The following is a 24,382-nucleotide window of genomic DNA, read 5'->3' as shown; positions in this document are numbered from 1 at the left end:
GATCATCTCTTCTGCATCACTTAGAAAACCAACACACCTTCTCTTGTACTGAGGAGGTCTCGGTGACTGAACCCAATGGCGGAAATCGACCCGGTAACTTAAAAATCCAGATTCACATCACCTAACAGAATTCTTATACCAAACATATTCTTACCATACGTTTATACATGAAGCACAGAATTCTTACCTATAACTTTTCCTAGAAAGAGCGACTTGGGAGAATTGAACAGTGTGTCAGACGAGCTCGGCAGATGGTAACTCACAGAAGGATAGTGGTCAAGCTGCAGGAAGAAAACAAGAGACACTTTTAGAAGAATGTTGCTAACTTGCACTGGAATCACATCTTCCCAGCGGGATGAGTCCGTCTCAGAACCCGGGGGTCCGGATATCTTCCTTCATCGGTGCAGACTCTGAAATACCAGCCTGAACAAACAGGAAGCCCATCTATTCCTTCTCTGGGCTTATTTGAAAACATTTTGAGCTTGATAAAGGCTCTTTATGAATTGTTCTTCAGCTTATGCAATTTTCTGTGGATAATTTGTCCATATTTTCTGCTGGATTAAGATACTTGCTCATTTTTAATAGAGTAAAATCTGCTTGATCCGATCTCCAGCATTAACCCCTGAGGTAGAAAATGCTGCATCTATAACAATGAATTTTCTTTAAGATCGGCTTACTGTCCTGCTGTATTTGCCCTTCCACACCATCAGCTCTCAGACCGATATTGATTTTCATTATGTATATTCAAATATGAATATATATATAAATATATATTCAAATGCTGAAATTCAAGTTGGGTAAATATACATGGTGGTTTTTGTTTTGTTTTTTTTTTTTTTGCTTATCAAGAGAGGAGGATGCCCCCACAGGGCAGGGACATTTGAGCCTGGCTGGGACAAATGCACATTTGCTCTAGCTGGGCTGGTTCCTTCCGAGTGGAGGTGAGTTGGGAGTAAGGGAGGGAAAAATAAGCAGATGGAAAGAGCTCACAGATACCGGCTGTGGGAGCAAAGCACATTACTGATTACATTTCTCACGTACAAAGTACAAATGCTGGTGTTCCAGAATCAGGGCCTCTCTTGTGCTCTGAGTCCCGACATGGCTTTTCCTGCCTTAGCTGTCTTTTTACAACTTATACAGCCTAGTGGAGTTTCCCCCACTGGGAGCTCCTAGAGTTTTCTGTGCCTCTTTATATCCACCTGTGAAGAATCGCTTTTGTAAGCCTTTCGCTTTTCTGCGGTGAGTTTCCTACCTGCTCAGGTAAGTGGCAGGTGAGGTGCCGGTCAGCGGAAACACTGTGTCCCTTCCCAGAACAGGCATGCAAGCAGGGGCTTGCTCAAGACAGCAGCACACACCCCAGAAACTGGACCCACTCCCGGATCCCTGCTAGTAACCACCAAGATGCGCAAAGCTGCAGGAAGCTAGGCTGCTAGAAACAGTGCTGGGAAGTGAGCGAATCTCACTGGCCACGTGGAGAACAAGCCTCTTTGAGGAAGGACCATTCATCATTAATGCCTATCTGCACCTGACTCCTGAGGCTGCTGCTAGAAACCTAGAGGTTATTGAGAGCCAGGGTTCAGAATCAAAGACTCATCACATCTCAGGAATTTGGGGAGTTCTGACCTGCAGAACCAGTACTGTTAAGTTATTGTGCCCTGGTGCTGGTACAGCACTGTAACAGAGGTCCAAAAAACACTGTGAAAGCAAACACTGGCATGCTCAACTATAATTCTGAAAAGTTTTCTATAATTTTAAGTGCAGCATTAACAAAACCCTTATTCTGGCCAGAGAAGCTTAGATCCTTTAAATCTCCTGAAGTTGCAACGCTGGCTGCTGATTAGCTAGCTGCTTTGGCGCCATCTGGTGGCGCATATGGGTAACTGCTGCTGTCCCTCCGCTTCCGTGGTCAAAAAAGATAACCGTAGAATGCCAACATAATAGGTTACCCTGCAAGCTTCACGGCGATGATCTTCCCCTAGACACTTCTTATACATTCATCTGTCTTGCTAAAGAACTTAAAAATGGATACAAACAATATATACTCATTATAGAGAAAATAATAGTATAGATTTAACCCATGCCTGGTGATAATTATTATTATTTTTAAAGATTTTATTTACATATTTGAGAGAGAGGGAGAGAGAGAGCGTAGAGGGAGAGTAAGAAGGAGAAGCAGACGGTCTGCTGAGCAGAGAGCCCGACGTGGGGCTCGATCCCAGGACCCCAAGATCCTGACCTGAGCCGAAGGCAGACACTTAACCGGCTGAGCCACCCAGGTGCTCCGATAATTTTTTTATCAAGTCAACTTTTTAATGTATATTCTTTTGATTTTTTACAACTGGATGGAACCCAACTGCATACATTGTTTTGCACTTACTTTTCATTACTTAAAGATGTATTATGAAACTCTGTAATTCGATAAAAACTAAATCATTTGTCATGAATGACTGGTATTCCATTTTATGAATATACTGTACATAATCTTAAAAAACTATCAAATTTTGATGTTTAGACTTTTAGACTTCTTATGTCTTTTGGCCCAGGGCAGTGCCAAGCCCATAGTAGGTCCTCAGGAACAATGTGTTGACATATGTCTGTGTAACTGGTAAAGCAGGGCACACAGAGTGAAATCAGACTTCGGATGCGGCCTGACCCACCTAGTGGGGTTACCTGCTTTTTCCTGAACTGCTTCTATGGATCCAGACCAGACAGACTTTGCTTTTTGGCAGCCATTTAATATTATTGGTACTGAGCTCACAGGAAAATAAAATTCCTACTTTGTCTCCAGAGCTTACTTTCAGCTTTTCCCATTCCTACATATATGCAGTTGAGAACCCGGACCAAAAGCTAACATTTACATTTATTTACAGTAAGTTGGTTTTCTTTTGTTTCGAGGCAAAAGTTTTTTGAATCTTGATTGTCATTTAGAATATCCGTGATCCTACCTGTCTTTGATTGATCTATAAATGTCACGAACACTCCTAAGTCTTAATTCATGCAGGAAGTGAGGTCTGCCCGAGAGCCACAGGCCCTGAGTGTGATCCCTCTGTGACCGTGCAGCCCGGTGACCAGCCCTCTAGACGTGAGATAAGAGGCCCTGAGCACTTCCCCTGCGGCCCCCGTGTTCCGGAGGCCTTCTGTCTCCCACCACATGGGCACGCGCACACCACCACCTACCATGCACCTGCTTCCCGACCTGCACCCGGGAGGCTGGCTTCTTGCTTGGCCAAACCAGAACCCCAGGCTGCCAAACCAGAACCCCTCTGCTCTCTGGAGGGCGGAACCACCACACCTTCTCCAAGGACACGTCTGAAAGCCTCCATGTTTGCCAAATACCCCATGTTTAACCTACTATGTGGTTTCGATCTCTGATTGGACCCAGACAGCTCTCCTAGGAAAGGAGGAAGCGGGCATTGAGCAACTACTGTGTGCAAGGCTTGCTAGGCTGTTCCCGTCTTACTTACTAGATATTGGTTAGGTGTTCTCTTCTCTGGTAATGCAAAAAGCATCCGCAGTCAGAAAGAGAGTACGTGGCAGAACCGCATTCTAACCCAGCTACATCGGGCTACAAAGACCAAATGGGAAGCAGCCCGCACAGTCTCCAGAAGGAGCCCAGCCAAGGCAACTAGGGAAGGGAGAGGATCAGCGGCATTTTAAATATTTACATTTGAAGGAGACAATGCAGTCCATCAGATAAGGCAAGCAAAGCGCAACCTGAGAAGCCCAAGGGCGTCACACCGTACCATTTCCCTCCTATCGCCAGGTGGCCACCTCTTTCCACCTGAACCCCGGTGCATTTGCCATGGTTAAGTGTAATAATTTCAAGGTAGTTTCTTTGGGGTCCAAGTGAGCTATTTTGCTGTACATTTAGCTGGTGGCCATTTCACTGGCAGTTAAGAGGTAATAAGAGATTGTGTAATGGAGGCCCATTAAAATTAAAAACTGTGACTCCCTGTGCCCTGGGACGACCTTAAGGGAGCACTAATTGGTTCCGCATTTACCACAATACTGACTTAGGCTGTGGTGCGTGTCCTACACGCTGAGTTGAGAGCTTTAATGTTCGTTCAGGTATTATTTCCCAATTTCGGCTCATTTCCATTTTGAAGCCACCGTTGGCCTTGGCAGAGCTCAAAGGGATTTCAGCAGCCTTGCTGATGTTTTGGGGGTGACATGGAGGAGGCAGGGAAGGAACAGAGAAGAAAGACCGAGCCCTGTGGATTCGGTCGCACCCCAGGAGGGGCCGCCCCACCCGAGATGAAGCGACACGAAGTACTGATTGCCCCCAGGGCCCGTGTCTGGGGCTCTGGACAGGGGCCCGGGATGTCACACCTCTTTTCCTAATCCTTTGTTTTGGGTCATACAGGGAATTAGCTCAGACATGCTGAACTCCTAACAGACCATCTTGAGGGATGTTTTTATTCCAAGTTGAAGGCTGACCATGAGGAAAGGTCACGGCAAACACACATCAGGGGTGAAAACAACAGATCAGCTCCTCTCATCCCCGACCCGTCTCTCCCCTTCCCTCCCCACCTGACATTCCCAGGCATGTTTGAAGAGCAGGGGCCATGCCTTTCTCTCCCACCTTAACCTCATCCTGCCTGGGGGTCCACAGATGGGTCCCTGCAGGCCTCAGGCCGTTCCCGGCCAAGAAAGGGAAAGAGCAGTACTCAAGCCCAGCACCAGGGGTTCATTTACTTAAATGTTTTCTGCCTCCTCCTGACTCCAAGTCATTCTGTTCTCGTGAATGGAGAGGACACAGTAAATGTACATGAGGGTGGGAGGCAAAACTGGAGTTTTTGTGGGTCTGTCGCCCGCGATGGGGCTGCGGCCTGCCCTTTGCTGTCCCCTGGCTGGATGGTGACTCCGTGAGGATGAGGGCCAAGCCCTACCCCCCTCCCTCCCCGGGAGCAGTGGGCTGAGCAGGCAGGGAGGGAGCACACCGGAGTCAGAGCCCGGGGAGTAACCTTACCTTTGGACTTGGGGCTCTTACCTTCCTGCAGCGTTATCTAGTCGACCTCCTGGCCCTTCTATGACCCACACGAAATGGGCCTGTATCATCTGAGGTGCTGAGCACTTATTAAATGAGTCATCACAGGCAGAGCACACAGATGGTCTGCGAGCGCACCCGTGTGTTTAAGGCACGAGAACCCTCGCTTTTACTTCCATTGGAACTCGGTTCTTCGAGGATAGCTCTATGGATGACCCTGTGACAGGAGCCCCCCCAGAACCTCACAGCCATCAGGTTTGGGTGAGTAGGCCTGACTGCGTCCTTGAAGACGGATGGCTGATCTGTTGACTCTGAATCTTTATGCTTTGGGACACTCCCCACCGCTCCCAGAGCCTCTGGGAGTGGACGTTGGCCCACTACTCAGGGTGGCCCGGTCCGGGGACTCCACGGTTGAGAACCACAAGCGTCTCATCGTGGGGGCCAGCATGCCTCTTCCCCAGCCCATACTGTCAGGCCACGGGACCATCCGTCCAATTCCAAGGACAACCAGGGACGCAGAGGGTAGGTGGGCCCCTGGGATGCTGATCCGGCCAGAGGTCACGCTGCCTTCTACCTGAAGTTTGATTTTGGCCTAAACGGCACATAAGCCCCACTTACAGAGATACTTAAAGAGAAGAAAGAGGCCAAGAAACACTCTCCTCTGCAACAGAACCGTGGAATTCGTGAGAAACAGGCAAGCTTTTAGAACGGGTTAGTGATGAACGTCTGCCACGGAGCTGCCTGCGTGTGTTGTGCGGCCGCCTCCGTGAATGCAGTTAACTGAGTAACTCAGTTATCTGCAGAGACCCAAGCCAGGGAGCCTTTGCCTCTTCAGGACAAGGTCAGAGGAGAAGGTGGCACCTTCCTAGAGCCAGGAGAGGGAAAAGTAGAGCATTCTCTGCCTCCCTGTTGCCTCTCTGCTCTGACCCTCCTCAACCCCTCTCAGTCCTTTGGACCTACTACACTGTCTAACCCACGCTTCAGTCAGGGCTTTGTAGGTGCCGATGCTTCTGTTCTCCCTTCACCAGATAGAACGAATGATTTCCTAGTCTGGGAATTAGTATCTGACCACTCACTTTTTACTAACCCTTCACTTCAGCCCCGGGCCCCTACGAGCTGGGCTCAACCACCACCTCCTTAGCCCTTCTCTTGAGTCTGCATCTGGCTCTGGGATCCTTCTACTCCAAGACAACGCAAAGGAGACTCTGCCTCCACAGCTAGGAACGATCCAGCTGAGTCCGCTGGCCCCAAGCCCTTCTAGAATGGAAAACACCTTGCAAATGGGAGTTGGGGACTCTCTCCAAACACGGGCCAGCTGGCTGTGGGGAGGCAAAGAGGAGAATAAATGGCTGGTCTTTATTCATTTTCTCTTGTTACCGCTCCACCGTCCCCAACACCTGGTTTGCTAGGGCCTTGTTTCTCTTCTTTGGAGGGTGGGAAAGTGGGAGTCTTGCTCTCCCGTGAAAGTCTCTATGGGGACTCTTCCAGGTGTCCAGTGTGAGAGAGGAGGGGTGTTCTGCGGGAGGGAGAACAGGGCTGGGAGTCAGGTCCTCACTCTGTCACGCAACAGTGCTGACATTCAATACGTTACAATGACTCCTTGGACTTCAGCTTCCCCGTTTACAGAACAAGGACTTTGGGCCAGATAATACTTCGGGTTCCTTTGAACAGGTCTTGCTACTCTGGGCCTAACAAGTAGTGTTTTTGCAGAAACACAGGTCCCCGGGGCTTTGAGCAGACCCTTCTGCTAAGACGGGGCTCCCAGGCATCACTATGAGGTGTCCTTCAGCCCATGATTCACGGCAGCTGATCCTAGTGAGGGTGCAGGGTGGGAAGAAGGGCCACCCGGCCTTCATATAAAGCTGGGGCAGGGTTCGCTCACGTTCAGGTCCCAGACCCACACGTCCTAAGCAGAGCTGTCTCTGCCATGTGTATGTAAGGTTCTCAGCCAATGTGGCTCCTAATATTCAGCCTTGAGGAAATGCTTATATGAAGGTCAGGTTCGGTTAGGGGTTTTTAAGCAGCGAGGCGCCCAGAGACGGCCAGTTAGTTCATCTCCACCTCCCCCACACCTCGAGGGGGGGTCCCCGGGAGAGTTAGTGATTTTGCCCAAGTTCACAGACTAGACAAGGTAGCATCAGCCTTGAACCAGTACTAATAAACCCACAAGGAAGTTCCTTTTCCAGAAATGCTTAAGGCTTAAGAAATGCGGGATTTAAGACACAGACCTTTCCTTGCTGTATGTGTGAGTTATTTCTGTCTCAGAGATGTCAAGAGGTTTTCACTGATGGCTTGATAAGCAATATTAAAATGAAAGGCATTATAAGTACTTACTGCTGTTGTCCTCCCGTCACTGTTACTATGGTGATGTAATTAGCACAACAGATCTGCCTCATGAGGTCCAGTGCAAATGGAATTTTGTGGTATTGATGCAATTAAAAGAATTAGGGAATCCATTAGGTGATTTATGTTTTATATAAAAAATCCCTCAACACTGTAAAAAAGGAAAAAAATTAGCTCTCAAATGTTGATCTGCTTCCCCTAGCCTAACACTCCACCTACTGGAAAAACACTGAATACTATTTAAATCATAAACTGTTAAAAAAAAAAAAAAGGAAAATTGATTTTGTATCAATAAATCTGTATTGTTTTAATAAATCTCAATGAATGAGAGGAGTAATTCTCCTTTCACAGCTGATACAGCATTTCTTTAACAGCATTAGTTTTCTTTTAAAGATTATTTATATTTGAGAGAGAGCATGAGCGGGGGTGGGGGTGGGGGGTAAGTAGGGGGAGGGGCAGAGGGAGAGAGAGAAGCAGACTCCCCGCTGAGGATGTGGGGCTCCCAGGACCCCCCGAGATGATGACCTGAGCTGAAATCAGATGCTCAACCAACTGAGCCACCCAGGCGCCCCTAACAGCTTTGATTTTAAAAGACTTTTATAGCAGGAATGACCCAAACCCTATACAGTTTTTTCAAAGAATCTGGTCAGAAAATCTCTAGGACATTCAGGTTTTGACTTGCACGAGAATTCAAAAGATAAAGGTCAGGTTTAAAAATCCATATCTGAACTAATCTCTAGTAATTACACCTCCACGTTCCTTCTTAGAGATTTAGTAGGAGCATAGCTCGTGGTTTTTATACACTTTCATATCTCAAGTCACTTCGGTAATCATTCAGTGGAATCACGACACATAGTGGGTGCTTTAGATAATAATTTACAACATTAGCATCAAGGAAATCATTTCAGACAGAGTATTTTCCTGAAGAGCTCAAGGCAAAACACATCATGGGAGACTGTAAAAAGACTTTCCAGGAGTAAGGAAAAACAAATAAATGGGTGGTAAAAGGGAGAAAGAAAACAAAGAAATAGAGTAAAAAAGCAAAATTAGAAAGTCGGTTTTGAAAACAGGTATTAACATGTTGCTGAAGGTGTATAATGTAATGGCAAACATTATAATAATTAAGTGAAAAGAATAACGAAGCAAGAATGCGAGCGATGATGGGAAACGATGTTGACACGACAAACGTGATGGAGGCCGTTTCTATTTCAGTCTTATTAGCCCCATAATCTCAATCGGTCAAGCATGTGTCTTCAGGGGTTGTTTAAATATGGTTCCTGGTGAATTCTGGGTGAGTCATGTGGGGGAGCGTTAATGAGGCCATTAATAAAAATGATGTATTAGGAAACATCTGTCTAGTGAATTGATGAATAGCGAAACTGTTGGTAGTCTGGTGTGGCTGATGTTATTGGTGTCACGTTTCTTATCTGCTGAGGTTGGGACTGGTCCGTGTGGAAGTGGATGGCTTCTCTGATTGTCAAGTTTCAACGTGGCGCCCTCACTGCCACTGGTCCAGACACAAGGGCTTTATGTGAAGATGAGCACCTCACGGAAGGATACAATTGATCAGATCTTCAGAAGTGAGCAGGCCGGCTATAGCACCTAGAGAGGTACCTGCCAGTGTGCACTCCTAAGAAGGATACACCTGTCCAGCAGTGCACCTGTCCCATAGGCATCCAGGGCATAGGCGACTGGTGATCACAGGGTGACCTGACATGGAGGGGGCTTCCCTGTGGGAAGAGGGAGACCCTGGCATAAGACTCAAGTTACCCCCCTGATCACATCTCTTTCTAGGACTCCTAACACCTAATGCTATGCAAGGACTTCCATGCGAATTTATTGTCCAGCCACTGTGTGACCTGTGCCGGGAGTGAAGCTAAAGATGTGCATAAAGACATGTGCCCAGCTGGGTTCAAGGGGCTTCTACTCCTGTTTGGGAAATAAGACTGATAAAACAATTAGGGAGTAGAATGAAACAATATATGAAAAATGAGTATGAAGTATTACCCCCAATTCTAAATGTATGATTCAGAGAATAAAGGTCATCATAGTTAAGGACAGAAGTTTGCCGAGTGGAGGCACACATGCCTGAGGGTACTGAGGTGACCAGCCTCGTCGGTTCTTAGGGTGCGTTCTGGAGAGAAATGATAAATGACAATGGAAAGTAGTAAAGGGATGCTAGATTGTCCAGGGCTTTGAATACCAGGGGGGCAAAGTCTCAATTTGAGCCAAGCATGGCTGGGGTTATTTATTCTTATTCTGATGTTACATCTCCCCTGACTTATTGCTGTTATTTGTAACCACAATTTCTTTATTAGGAGGGAAAATTCAAGGTTTTATGTCTGCTGAGGGCCTGGCTGATCTGGGCCTAGAAGTTTGGGCCCTGTCTTGGGAAGAATCTACTTCTTCTTCTTCTTCTTTTTTTTTTTAAGATTTTATTTATTTGAGAGAGAGAGAGAGAGAGAGAGAGAGAGTGCGCGTGGGCAGGAAGAGGAGCAGAGGGAGAGAGGGAGAGGGAGAGATAATCTTCAGCAGACTGAGCTGAGCACAGAGCCCGACGCAGGGCTCAATCCCATGACATGGAGGTCATGACCTGAGCCCAAAAGCAAGAGTTGGATGCTTAACTGACTGAGCCACTCAGGTGCCCCAAGTTCTTGGTGCATATAATGGTGCGGAGACCTGGAGGCAGGTGAGGATGGAGGTAGAGAGCAGGGGGAAGGAATCAGAGAGAAAAGAGCCCAGCACCCCACGGGGTGAGAGCTGTGAGAAAGCTCTACAGAGGGATGGTGGGTAGAGGGCCCGCTGAGGACGCCAATGTCTCATGTGTGGCACTTGGCAGCTTGTTGCTCAAGACTTCATTCAATACGCTGTTTCCTCCCCCACCGCCCAAGACCCGGTAAGGGCTGCTGGTCAGTGCCTGCTTTGAGCGGCTGTATGTGTTTGCACACTGCAGAAGGCGCGGGCTGCATTTTGATGGGGGTGTTGTGGCTCCAAGAGAGCAGCCACGGAAGAAAGAGCCTAGAGACAGAGAGGACCCCTGGAAATCCTGGGGGGGGGTGTGCGGACACTGGATTTCCATCAGGGAGGGAAGGTTGCTGGGAATTGTGAATCAAGGTGATCTGACTGTAGGCTGGAGATTGCGTTTGACCTGGCAGCCAATGGCTGTATCAATCGTGCCCATATAATAAACCCATAAAAACCCTCTGGACACGGAAGCCCAAGCTGCAATTCCCTGCCTGCAGTACTCTTGTGTGGTCACATCAAGGTGCCGGGAGAGTGACGTGTCCTGAGGACAAGGAAGCTTTGCCTTTGGACTCTCCCAAATCTCACGCTCTGTATCCCTCACTTCAGATGGTCCCAATTTGCATCCTTTTTAATAAAACCATAATCTTTAGTATAGTGCCTTCCCGAGTTTAGTGAGTCGTTCTACCAAACTGCTGAGACCGAGAAATTAGTGAATTTGTAGCCAGCTGGTCAGAGATGAGGGTGGCCTGGGATCCCTGAACTTGTAGCTGATGGCTGAGGTGAAGGCAGTCTTTTGGGGGACTGTGTTCTTAAGGTGTGAATTTTGGCCTGACGCTGGAAAGTTGGTTTTAGAAGTCCTTGCAGAGGGTGAGCTAACAAGAGGACGAGGATTAAAAAAAATATATGAATAGTGTAGAAACGATGCTGAAAATGAATAAGATGGGATTTAAATAGACTTACTTAAAAAAAAAGGAGGGATATTCAATAGAATATTCACAGGGCTGAATTTAAGTTCAAAACAAGCATGGGATGCCTAGCAGGGTCCTGGCAGGGAAAAGATGCCTCCCCAAACGCTGCTGAATCGGTGAGTGTTCATGGGGGAATCTCTCAAGAAGTGGGCAGGGCCAAAGGGAGCTCAGCAGCTCTGAGGGGTGAGAGAAGTCAGTGTATGGATGTTTTCAAGGTAGAGCCACTCTGATCTTCTGACAGACTCTATGTGGGAGTGAGAGAGTGATATTCCAGCAATATTCCCAAGATTTAAGGGTGAGCAGCTGGAAGGATGGAGCCGTTAAGTGACATTGGAAAGGCTACAGATGAGGCAGGTTTGGCGGGGGGAGCAGATAAGGGATGAGATTTGGAAATATTGAGTTTGAATGTTTATTAGATAGCCTGCAGTCAGCGTGGTGTATGAGTCTGGAGTTCTGGGGGAGGTTCGAGTTGAGATAATAATCTGGGATGAAATCACCAAAGGAGTGAATAAAAACAGGAGGGAGAAAAGGATTAAAGGCTGAGCCCAGAAGTGCACCAACTAAGGGAGGGTAGGAAGGAGAGGGACAAGCAAAGAGACTGAGCCAGGCAGGAGGATATAAGAGCAAAGTAACGTCCTGAAACTCAAGGGATCGCTTGTGTCGAATATTGCCCTAAAGTGGAGTAATATGGGAACTGAAAGTTAGATTTAGTAGTGAGGAGGTCACTGATGATCTTGATGAGAGTAGTTTTGGGAAGTGGGCAAAAACATGACTGAGAATTGGTGTAAGAGAAAATGAAGAGGAAAATATTCACAGTACATGCATATAGTCACGGAATTGTATACCAAACCTGTAAAAAACTCTTAAAACTCAGTAATCAGGAGGCAAATATTTCAATAAAAAAGGGGGCAAAGGATTTGAACAGGTGCTTCACAAAAGATTTGTCAATGGTCAATAAGCACAGGAGAAGTTTCTCAACATCACTACTCAGAAGGGAAATGAAAATTACAACTAAGACTAGATAGCACCATGCACCCACTTCAGTGGTTGTAATGAGAAAGACTGACACTATCAAGTGCTGGTGGGTATGTGGAGCAACCGGAACTCTCTGGCTTTGCTGGAGGTAACAGAAAACAGAAAACAAGTTAAACATATACTAACCAGAGAGCCCATCAATTCTATCCCCAGATATTTACTCAGGAGAAACAAACAAACAAACAAACAAACAAACAAACAAACAAAAAAGTCCCGTGTGTGTGTGTGTGTGTGTGTGTGTGTGTGTGTGTGTATGCAAATGTTCATAACAGGTTTGTTCATAATATTCCCAAACTGGAAATGAACCACCATTTTCATCAAAAAGTGAATGAAGGAACAAACGGTGGTCTAACCATAAATGCAATACTTCCCAGCGATGAAAATACAACTACAGATATAAGAAGAATGGATCTCAGAACCATTATGCAGAGTGAAAGGAGCCAGACATAAAAAGATTATATACTCTATGATTCCATTCATATAAAATTATGGAACAGGTAAAAATGAACGCGGGGTTTTAGGTTTATTTATTTGAGTGAGAGAGAGAGAGAGCAAGGGAGCCAGTGGGAGGAGGAGAATCTCAAGCAGACTCCCTGCTGAGCACAGAGCCCAATGGAGGGCTCGATCTCATGACCCATGAGATCATGACCTGAGCTGAAACCAAGAGTCGGATGCTCAACTGACTGAGCCGCCCAGGTGCCCCTGAACATGTGGTTTTATACACATGGAAATAGAAATTTGATGAGTGGTTGCTTGGGGCGGTTGTTGGACGAGATTGACAAGAAAGGGGTTGAGGGAACCTTCTGGGGTGTTGGAAATGTCCTCTATTTGGGCTGTGGTCTTGGTTACCTGGCTGTGCACATTTGTCAACACTCCCCAATCTGTATACTGCAAGTGTGCACATTGCATTGCATGGAATTGACATTTCAATAAAGGTAGACTGGGAAAAAGAAGTAAGAGAGAGAGAACGTGAGAGAATGGGAGAAGGACCCAAAACAGTGAGCACAGCTAACTATCTCCAGGAGTTTTATTGCCAAGAAAGACACAGAAATGGGGAGAATGGGGTCAGGAGAGAACTTTGTTTTAAGAGAGAGAAATACGCATGTTTGTTTGCTGATGGGAACAAGCCAGTGGAGAAGGAAGACAGAAGTGTCTTACCAAGGCCCTTGAGTAGGCAAGGTGGCTTTCGTGGAAACATGGAGAAAACGGTTTTCGACAGAACTCTCAGGCCAACTTAATTTTCCTCTGTGTTCTTTTCTGAACATTCTACAATAAATATACTTAATTTTATGATAAGAAAAACATAATAAAAGGTTTTTCAATCAAGAATAGAATGTTTCCCATATCTGGTGATGTCAGGCAGGGATGGGTGGTGATTCCAAGTTGGGTCACAGGTTGGACTCAATATCCTGTAAGGATCATTTTAATTCTAAAATCATCCTAACCAAACATTACCACTCAAGTTTGTATTTTATATTATAGTATCTAAGGAAGAACTTGAAGAGGATTGTGACAATGATCTTTGTTCTCGTGTCTAGGGAAGGAGGTATGGAAGGGTATAACCACACTCAGATATGGGGAACCTGAGGCACCAGGAGCTTTGGGTCAAGTCCATGGTGTCCATCACAACTATTCGATTTAATACGCATTACCATGCGCAAGATACCATGCTCGGTGCTGTTAGAGAATTTCCTGACTCCCTGCAAGGCTAAGACTCCCTTTCAATCGAGCTAATTCTGTGTTTGTTATTTTTAAAGAAATGAAATGGTGTTTTCTATCATTGTCATTCTCCTGACCTAGGGAGCTAATGGTTTTCCTAAGTAAATGGCATTCATCGAGCAATGATTCTTCGCCAGGTGATGTTTTAAAATACTGAGAGAAAATTTAAATGCTATATGTTTAATCAGACGAAAGTGAAGGGCTTTACGGTTCTAAACCTACGCAATGAAGTAGCATTTTCTTCTTTATTGGCTGGTCTTCTAGGTTTATAGGTTTGCTCAAATTGAGGCTATGGAACAATTCTCAAATGTGGGGTGTTTAAATAAAGCAACCTCAGGTGATTTTACTTTATTGATCTTTTTAATGCACTGGCTTCAGTATTTAAATGAGCTTGAGTTTGTTTCTTTAATGGTCTTTCAATAAAGCTTAAGTTGACCTGGTTCCTTTTGCAATCACGACTCTATAATGGCAGGAAAAGACTAATAATAAAAGTGAACTCATTTTATGTGGTCGAAAAGGTTACATTTCTATTGATTTTAACTGTAATATAGTTAAAGTCCTTGATATTAAAAAAAAAACACCTCTGCAAACACATCCTTTTCAGTGCAGAGGCTCTATCAATATGACTTTGCCAGTAGGTTTTGGCAGCAGCAACAATATTCAGGATGGAGTCTAAAAATGGGCATTATCAGAGGACTGATAACCACATCCTTCAAACTCTGTTCCAGGTGAAAGAGTGGAAGGGTGTTTCAGGAAAATCGTTATATACGGAGTGACTTCAGAACGCGAGGGAAATGCCATGGGTCCGGAAGCTCAGTCTGACGGCCAGTCTGCTGGCTTATAGAAAGCAGCGAAGCTCTGCTTTCTGGAAACACTAACATCTTTTAATGCTGTGTTTGGAGCCTGATCCAAGAAGTAGGAAGTGGGGAGGGGTGGGAGAAGTTGGCAGGGTGGTGAAGAAAAGGGGCAGAGGAAAGACAAGGGGAAATGATGTGTGACATGTGAGAAGAGTCTTCACGTGTGTGTGTGTGTGTGTGTGTGTGTGTGTGTGTGTGTGAAAGAGAGAAAGCTGTCACAAAATGGACCGAGGTAGTTCTCAGCTTCTTCCCCCTCATCAGCGTAGCATCTCACATTTCTTGAAGGTCAGCTGTAGGTAAGATCCCACCTTCGGGAGTTTATATGTATTATTTCAACGAATCTGCCAACAACCCTGTGGGCCCCTAGTCTTGTATGCCCCATTTTACAGTTGGGGAAACTGAGCTACTGGGATTCAGTTACAATGCCTAAGAGGATGCAGATCCTAAGAGGTACAGCCCAGAGGTCTATGGGGTTGGAAGTCCAAGCTTCTCCATCGTGCCGGCCCGGACCCCATGCCACCGCAAAGCTAGGCTGCCATGATGCCTAGCAAGTACACAGAATACTGGCAATGAGGGGAGAGCAGGGTCCCCCCAGTGTTGACTCCTCCATCTGTCCTCCTCTCCTCTCCCCATTTTTACTTCATCTCCTTTGACGGGTCTTCTGATCTCTCTGACCCCAGCCTCCTTGGCATCCATCTCCAGGAGCAGGAAAGGTTTTCAGAGCTGGCCCAGGTGGTGGAGACTTCAGGAACCCATCAACTATTCCACTGCCACCCCCATCTGCATTTGTGGTGTTCGGCTACAGGGGTTAAACCCACAAGCTCACGTGGAAACCATGGGCCTGAAAATCCAGATCCTGATGTCATTTTCACGGGGGACACAGAGTCAGGCTGGTAGATGGGCTCGTTTCTACGGTCTGTTTTTCCAGCCTGACTTCTGCTGGTGGTGGCCCTAGGGTGACAGTACCGGGAGGGATGCTTGACAGAGTGGCAGCTATTTACTGGATAGGTGAAAAGAATATTCTCTTCCACTTCTTTTCTTTCTTTCTTTTTCTTTTTCTTTTTTTTTTAAGATTTATTTATTTTTGAGGCAGGGAGGGACAGAAGGAGAGAGGGTCTCCAGCAGATGCCCCGCTGAGCGCAGAGCCCAATGCGGGGCTCGATCCCACCGCCCGGAGATCATGACCTAAGCCGAAATCAAGAGTTGACACTTAACCAACTGAGCCACCCAGGCGCCCCCTTCCACGTCCTGTTTGATGCCCTCTTTTGAACTACGGGCCTGGACCCTCCCTTCCACCCACAAAGTTTTTTTTTGTTGCTGTCCCCTCCAGCATTTGGAACATCCTCGTGTCAGATGTGTTGGGGAGGTGGGGGCGAGCTCATTCTTTTTGTTCCCTACGTGGTGGCTGAGGGGAGAAGGCGCATCAAATGTGCCTCAGAAGGTAGAAAGAATCCACCAAGCGCACAGGGCGTGCTCACAACCCTCTTTCGTTATGAACTCGACTCATTCGTCTACTCAGTCACTCAGCAAACACTTCTTGGGACCCTCCAGCGTCCAGGGCTCGGGGGTGGAGCTGTGAGATGTGCGCGTGTAAGCACAGTCCCTGGGTCGTGCGCTCGGGACACGACGACAAGCTCCCGTTTGTGCAAGCAACACCACATCCCACTGCCATCCCGGTATTTCTTAATAGATACAAACGCCCGGTGCACAACCCATGCCTCCGGGTGGGATGCGATGAGTGTGTAGAAACGGCCTCCAAGCAAGTTCCCCTTTCCGCGCGCTCAGCACTGGTTATGGCGACTGACCACTAGAGGGCATCTCAACACTGGCTCAGGACCTGCTCGGGGCCCCACCGTCCGCCCAGATCCTTGCGCTCAATCCCGGTGGCCTCTTCCGTCTCCTGAGTGGGGAGAGGGGCAGCGTGTAACCCTTCGGAACCTCAGACCGCATGTTAAGATGCATTTATTTTTTCAGAGAGGAGACACATTTATGTGAGATAAAAACCTGCTTTCAGTTACCCGTGCTTGGGGAAACAACCCGCTCGGCCTGTTGTACTAAAAACCAGCTTCGAGAATCACAGTCCTTGAGAGAGCCTCACAGATTGGACTTTAGTTTTCATACCAGACAAAGTAGAAATCCCGGAACCTCATCTTCTTTCTTGAGAGATGATTTATGGACTTCACGTGCTTGGGGGGGGGGGTGCAATGAACTCTCCAACCTTGGGTTTATAAGCGTTGCTGTATTCTGGAGAGGGAAAGAGAGGACTGACATCTCAAACCCTACACCGCATCACATATTGCATTGCAACTGCTTTCCTACTGAGCTGTAAGAAATGTAAAGTGAAGTAAACACATTTTTCTGGAGCCTAGGAATGGAGGTCTTGTCTAGCCCTGGAGTGCATAATTCATTTGCAGATGAAATTGCTTTCGAGAAGAAATGAAAAACTTGGAAGTGTTGACATATTCATTATGAGTCTTTTTCTGTTTCAGATCAGATGAGTTGGATGGGTGGAACTTATTTTTTCGTTAGGTTCCTCTGTATAACTTTTATGAATTGCAGAAGAGCAAATATTGAATCCCTGCAGTAAAAAATAAGTAAGATAATGTGGTCCTTGTGCTCCCCCAACCTTAAAACCTTTAAGGAACAGCTCAGATATTTTTTCGAGTCTTCTCTGATCTATTCCTCCCACCCCCAGGATGATTAATTCCCCCCTTTCTGTGCTTCCTCAGCACAAGCTTACACTTCAATTGGCCCTTGGTTCATGTCTGTGTGATTGATGGCCTCTCCTCTGGATTGTGGCTCATAGAGGGGGCAGAACTTTGCCCGCAGAAAACACTAGGATGTGCTCCGTGGGTCGAACTGCAAGCCATAGAACAGGAGCCTTGATCCTGAAGGCCCTGGTGATAATGACGCCAACAGCTGCTTTCTCACTTGTTTTGCTTTTAAGAAAGAGGAGGGAACTGGGAAGGAAGGAGGGGAAGGAGCATTTGTTGGATGACAGACGATGCTTGATGTTTTCACGTGTACTTTCATTGAACACACACACAAACCCCATTAAAACAGGCAGCCTTATTCCCATTTCACAAATAAGGAAACAGAGTTCGATAACTTGCCAGAAAACACAGAGCTATTAAGTGGAGGAGCTTGTCAGTAAGGGCTCCTTTTTATTTACGTTTTAGGAACAACCTCTGAATTGGGCAATCCCAATCCCACTCTGCTTAGACCCACCCCCTTCCCAAAGAGAAATCTCAGGTTACAGGACATGGCCTTGTTACCAGCCCAAACTGCTACTACCCTCTGCTGCTATATGCCCTTCCTTTTTTAAAAATTTTTATTTATCTGAGAGAGAGCGTGCCCGCGGGAGCACAGTAGGCAGAGGGAGAAGCAGGCTCCCCACTGAGCAGGAAGCCAGATGCGGGGCTCGATCCCAGGGATCATGACCTGAGCTGAAGGCAGATGCTTAACCGACTGAGCCACCCAGGCACCCCCATCTATATCCTCTTCTGATTACTTGCACGTTGTTAGAGTAACTTGTTAAGATACTTCTCTTCTGGACGGGAGAGCAGGTTTCTCCTATCTGCAGAAATGACAAGGACTGTGAATACAGCTCTTCTCTCCTCCCAGGACACAAGCTCCTTCGTTTTCCGAGTCACCCCGCCCTACCTGACTCATTATCGGCTCCCCGACTGTCTTTCATCTAGTAGGTGCTCACCACATATTTGTTCTCCTCATATTTCTTTTGAATGAAGTTGGGCTAATTTTAGTTGCACTTCATATGAGCGAGAAGCCTCACCGAATGGTGTTGACGAACACCCGACTTTATCCACGTCAGGCTTGCGGAATGTTTGCTCTTTGAACTTTCCTGTCATGGGTGGACATGCGTAAGAGGTTAACACCAAATAGACGTCACTGTGTGAGGTTCTTGGCGATCCTCTTATGGCTTCAAATATATGAAAAGTGCATTGTTAGTGGAACAGTCCAGGACCATCCTGACAACCCTTTGTCTTCTTCAGCAGGATCTTCATTCACACATCTCCACTGTACACCAAGGCACTGTGTCCTTAAATCTGGTGCCCACACCTCTACGTACAGAGATGGTCTCTGTCTGAAGCCACAGGAGGCTTGGAAGAGACCGGCAGGGGGAGGGATCGTGGGTCCTGAGAGTTGTGCATCTTTTTTTTTGGAGACACTTCACCAAGAAGTCCTACTTTCTATTCCGAACTAAATAAGGAAAATTTGCTGAAATACCCTTTCAAGGGCCGAGGACCCATAGCCCACCCTGAAACCAAATTACGAAAAGCTAATGAGGTCGTGAGGTTTTTGATAGGCGTCTCAATTGTGAATTGGCTGCTCTGGACACATGGAAACATTGAAAACAAAACAAAAATTAAAATAAACTGACTCACATACAGGCCAAATGAAAGGGCAAGTTCCAACGTATGTATCCTTCTCTCTTCTCTTCCCAGATATCTTCCGTGGAATTAAACCACTGTAATGATATAAGAAACTAATAAAGTATTGACCTATGCCCTCCACAAAATTAAACATAAGTCAGCGTTCCACTGGAGTGGAAAGTGAAGTAGTCATATATTTGCAGGCCTCCCAAGAGAGAAGGAGTGAATGGTATCAGTGCTTCCGGGAGGGAAGGACTAAGGGACTTCCCAGGCTCATCGTTATTTCTGCTATTACCCCTTCTGTCACGCACGCTGGTGGTGCACATCCAAGGCTGTGAGTTCATCATGCCCAGGAGATAAGCACTAAATTTGCCAAAGGGAAGAAGTTACAGTCAATGTAATTTCAAGAGCAGGGCCTTAGGCAAGCTGGGTCAACTTTCTTTATTTGTTCTGACATCCCTAAAAAGATTTAATGTTTCCAAACAGTGTTATTTTCTTTAATAAAGGCTCGAACCACCTCGGATATTAAAATTTTCAAGAGTGTTTACATCTAGATACTTTGGAGTATTGTTCTTTACTGTCAGAAAGTTCAAGGGTAATAAAGGCACACGTTTTTAAATAACTCAGCTGAGCTTTGGTGTCTAACTCCCGTCCAGGCTCCGTGTTTCCACAGAAGAGAAGGACTCTGGGATGGAAGTACAGGAGGTTATGTCCATGCCCACCTGAAGAATGATCGGGAACTCTTCATGTGGGGCAAGCCCACGGGACCTAAAGCTGGGCCGCTAAGTTCTTTGCTGCACAGGGACATAACGATTTTATGGTCCCCCACCGATGTCATTAGGTCGTTTCTTTTAACAAATGTGTTTTCCCATTGCATGAAATTATTCTTTTCTAAGGAGACTATCACCTAGTTTGGTATTTCAACATTTTTGAATATAATTTTTGAATAAAAATTTTCATGAATCACAATAGGTTTTGCATTTTGTTTCTTATTGAGCAGAATACAATTCATGGTTTGTTTCCAAGGCTTCGTATCATTAGTGTTATAAACCTGAGATCACACTGCATGTGCTTATCCACATATTGTATTTGTCATCCAACAATACATTGTAGAAATGGCACTAAGTTCGCTAACTTGGTTTCCCAAGAGATGTTGACGGCTTTCGCTGCTAACCACACTACAGTTATTCATATTGTTATTTCCTTAATAGGGTTTTCCTTTACTGGGTCGAGGTGGGAATCCTGACATCTTTACTGCTATTTTTGAGAAAAAAATATGTTTAAACCATGTAAGCTTTATTAGCAGATCTGATAAGTTTTTGAAAGCTGCTCCATCAACCTCTTTTCCTACAGAGATTTTTTAACATGCATGTTTCACCTTCTGGCTGCAAGTGGCATTTTTCTGAGCCGTGGAGCAGGTTGTCTTATCCGACCTTCCAGGTTGCTCTCTCCACCCTTCCTGTCAAAACAGTTTGCCAGACAAGCATGCTACTTGCTATCTCCCACCGGCTACCCTAACTGAAACCCACCCCCCCAAACCAAAACAAAACAAAAAACAAAACCGAAAACCAAAACCAAACAAAACAAAAAACAACAAAAAACCCACTAACCCCCAAAGACTTACTTTTACTTAAAACTCTTAAAATTTTTCAGAAGTTATAAGGCAAACTAGCAGGGTGAGCCTGGTTCTCCTGACTGCTTGCAAAAGTAACAAAGGGGCAACATGGGAGCGATGAGCAGCCCCCGGAGAAGGGGCCTGGTTGTCTGGGTTCTAGATAAGAGTCTTTCTTGTGAGCACTGGGACCTTCTTAGTCACCTGGACATCCTTACCTTCTGTTTTCTCATCCGTTCAATGGGCTAAGAACACCAGCCTTTTCCCGACTCACAAGGTTGAGTGTATCAAATGAGGGTATGCATGGAAGTGTTTTGAGTGCTACATAACATGATTCTTAGGGGCCGTCCAGGGCAGAATGACTTTCTTCTGGCTGAGGAGGTTACCTGACACACCATACAACCGTACCATTGTCCACACACAGAACAGGTTCCCCGCCCATCAGTGTCTCATATCAACTCACACATTTTTCTGCCTTACAAGTGCATCATTCAATTACCTTTCACTTTCCTGCCAATAAGACTGCTCTAACAATTTTTTGTCGTTGCTGCCATCTATTTATTTATTTTGACCTATGAAAAGCTGTATGTAATTACCATATTCAACTTGATGAGCCTGGAGATAAGCACCTGTGAAACCATTACCACAATCTATAAATTCTTTTAGTTACAGCAGCTAATGTAACCCAGACTAAGGCATGTGTCAGCACCTTGAAGCAGAGTGCTCCCATAATGGAAACCTTAGCAAGGTAGCCTTGGGGCTCTGGTCAGGTGACACGTGGTACAGAAATGGACGTGGGTGGCTGGGAAGATGGACAACGATGGTAGGAGATAAAATATTTTTTCAAACCTGTCATCTCATGTAACCCGGAAGGCAGACTCAATGCCTGTGACCTGTAGCTTTGGGGAAAGTGCTTCCAAAGAGCCGGAATCAAAGAAGAGATGGGTTCAGAAAAGAATCGGCCTGTTTCTCGACATCAGTAAAAGGGAATAAAGTCCACAGATTTAGAGCCTTACACCAGAGAATAAGAAATAAACTGCAAGAAGAGTTGACCAACAAAGACATATGAAGCTTTCTTAGCTCAGCAGACTGGCTTAGCTCCATGGGTGAAGGCAAAATTAGGGTCTTTACTTCCCACCCAAGCCTTTTTGTTTCAGATGGCCTCAAGAGAGCTGCCATGACCTTAAGAGAGAGGCAGCGGCCCTTGGAAGCGAATGATGACCTATGTCCAAGATTTATGTCCAGGAACGGATGGAGGGTTTGCTACTGGAACATGAAACTGACTGAGAGCACACAGATCAGAAGCCAACTCAGGTTTTAGAGGAATTGTATTGACAAAGAAACCAATACAACTGGTCTACAAAAGACTCGTAAGTGTGAAACAACCCTGACCGCAATTGACACTTGCAGGAAATGGACCCCTCAGGACCCTTCCCTTGCCCTGCTTCAATGACAGCATCATCTGCAACACTCAATGCAGAGGTGGCCCCGGCAGATTATGGACAAAGTACAGCCTCCCAGAGGACAGAGCCATGGAGGCCACACAAATGAATGGACAGAGATTTGGTTTAGCCAAGAACTATACTCCCCCTGCCAAAGGGAGGGAAGGATGGGTGGTGGGTGTGGGTCCTCAAAATGCCTGCCTATAGCATGATTTCATCACTACGAGGGATCACAGGACTTGGCTTTTCTAAAAATATCTAAGACAGACCTTCATTGGGTTAAACCACCGAGGTGTGAGGGTGACTCTGTAGCAGCTACTGGTGTTATCCTAATATTTGCATCTTTCCCTCTGTCTCCAGCATTGAGCATACAGTGTTTGTTTCCCTTGATGACCCTTCTCTGACCATTTTTAGGATTCATATTCAATATATAGCTCCATTAGCAGGCTCCATTAGCGACCGTTTTGTAATTTTGATTAATAGCAGGTAAGAAATTATCATCTTTATTTTATTTTATTTTTTTTAAAGATTTTATTTATTTATTCATGAGAGACAGAGGAGGAGAGAGAGAGAGGGAGAGAGAGAGGGAGAAGCAGAGGGAGAAGCAGGCTCCCAAGGAGCAGGGAGCCCGATGTGGGACTAGATCCCAGGACCCCGGGATCATGACCTGAGCCGAAGGCAGACGCCCAACCATCTGAGCCACCCAGGCGCCCTATTTTATTTTAAAAGACAGAATGCAGTGATTTTTTTTTTAAACGTTTTTTTGAAAATTCCGGATGAAAACCAACTGAAGTCATACTCTTTGTGGTACAAAAATTGGGGGACCTAATCATTTGTTCTTAAGGATTTAGGAGTTATTTTTTTTCAAAGTCCTGAATTTTTTTATTATACACTTTTTTATTATTATGTTCAGTTAGCCAACAAAAAGAAGAAAAATAAATAAAAGTCCTTAATTTTGCTTGCAGGAGAAATCTGCTAGCCTCTTCTTGGCAAAGATGGGATGGCCCTCCAGTTAGATGAAAGCCAAAATGAACATGACATCCTTACCATCTGTTCATTTGGTTTTGGGAGAATATAGACTCTGAGTATCTGTGCCAGAGAATATATCCCTGAGCTCTCTATTGTTTAACTTCCATCAAAGCCCCCAAATATGTGATAGTAATTCTAAGAACATTTAGTTTATTCATTTTTTGGAGCTAGTTTTACCCTTGGATCAGGCCAGAGTATCAGAAAGCTGTGTATGTCAGCCCCTCACCCCCTTCATGGGCCCATCACCCCTCCTCCAACTCCCTCTGGAATTGTTTGCACTGAAATCCCTCTTTTAAAAAGACTTTATTTGAGAGAGAGCATGACCTGGGGGGAGAGGGGCAGAAGGACAGGGAGAAGCAGACTCCCCACTGAGCAGGGAGTCCAACGACCCTGCTCCTCACTACAGGACCCTGGGATCATGACCTGAGCTGATGGCAGATGCTTAACCGACTGAGCCATCTAGGCACCACTGAAATCCATGTTTAAGTTATGCCTGACTTTCATTAGAGATGCTACATCGAATGGCCTGTGGAAAACACATTTGTTGCAGAAATGCTGCTGAAGGCACTGTTCGCTGACCTTCTCAGGGCTCACTCTGTAACAAGGAGGACCAAGGGCCCTGACTATCACCGCATTAAAAAAAAAAAGTCTGAAGAAATAGAGTAAAATGCGAAAATTTGTAATGCTTGATGGGTAGATATGTATTATTATTCTCTGTGCTTTTGCGTATTTTTGAACTATTTCATACTAATAACAATTACTGTCATTATTGTTGTAATACCACTCAATTTCCTTTTTTTTTAAGATTTTATTTATTTATCTGACAAAGAGAGAGACAGTGAGAGAGGGAACACAAGTAGGGGGAGTGGGAGAGGGAGAAGCAGGCTTCCCGCTGAGCATGGAGCCCGATGCGGGGCTCGATCCCAGGACCCTGGGATCATGACCTGAGCCGAAGGCAGCCGCTTAACCGACTGAGCCACCCAGGTGCCCCCATCACTCAATTTCTTCTGGCCACAGGTATCCACTTCCTTTTTTATTTTTTTTAAAGATTTAAAAATTTAGAGAGAGGGTGTGGCCACATACATGCAAGCAGGGAGAGGAACAGAGGGAGAGAGAGAATCCCCAAGCAGACTCCCCACTGAATGGGGGAGCCCGATAAAGGGCTTGATCCCAGGACTCTGGGATCAAGACCTGAACTGAAATCAAGAGTTGGACGCTCAGTTAATGGAGCCACCCAGGCGCCCTTGGAGG

The 24,382-nt window shown here is 45.9% G+C and overlaps 1 protein-coding gene across 1 annotated transcript in view; it reads right to left on the bottom strand.

Annotated features, from left to right (window-relative positions):
• Positions 1-24,382, bottom strand: part of CNTNAP2 (contactin associated protein 2) — a 2,027,980-nt gene that overhangs the window by 113,253 nt on the left and 1,890,345 nt on the right. Inside the window, exon 21 of the mRNA XM_073899330.1 lies at positions 188-281. Within this exon, the coding sequence (XP_073755431.1) occupies positions 188-281 (94 nt within the window). The remainder of the gene's footprint in view (positions 1-187; positions 282-24,382) is intronic.

This window comes from Callorhinus ursinus, unplaced genomic scaffold (genome assembly GCF_003265705.2).
Source record: "Callorhinus ursinus isolate GAN/ISIS: 27379988/994484 unplaced genomic scaffold, GSC_fseal_2.0 scaffold12, whole genome shotgun sequence".
NCBI lineage: Eukaryota > Metazoa > Chordata > Mammalia > Carnivora > Otariidae > Callorhinus > Callorhinus ursinus.
This window is presented reverse-complemented; position numbering and strand designations above follow the sequence as displayed.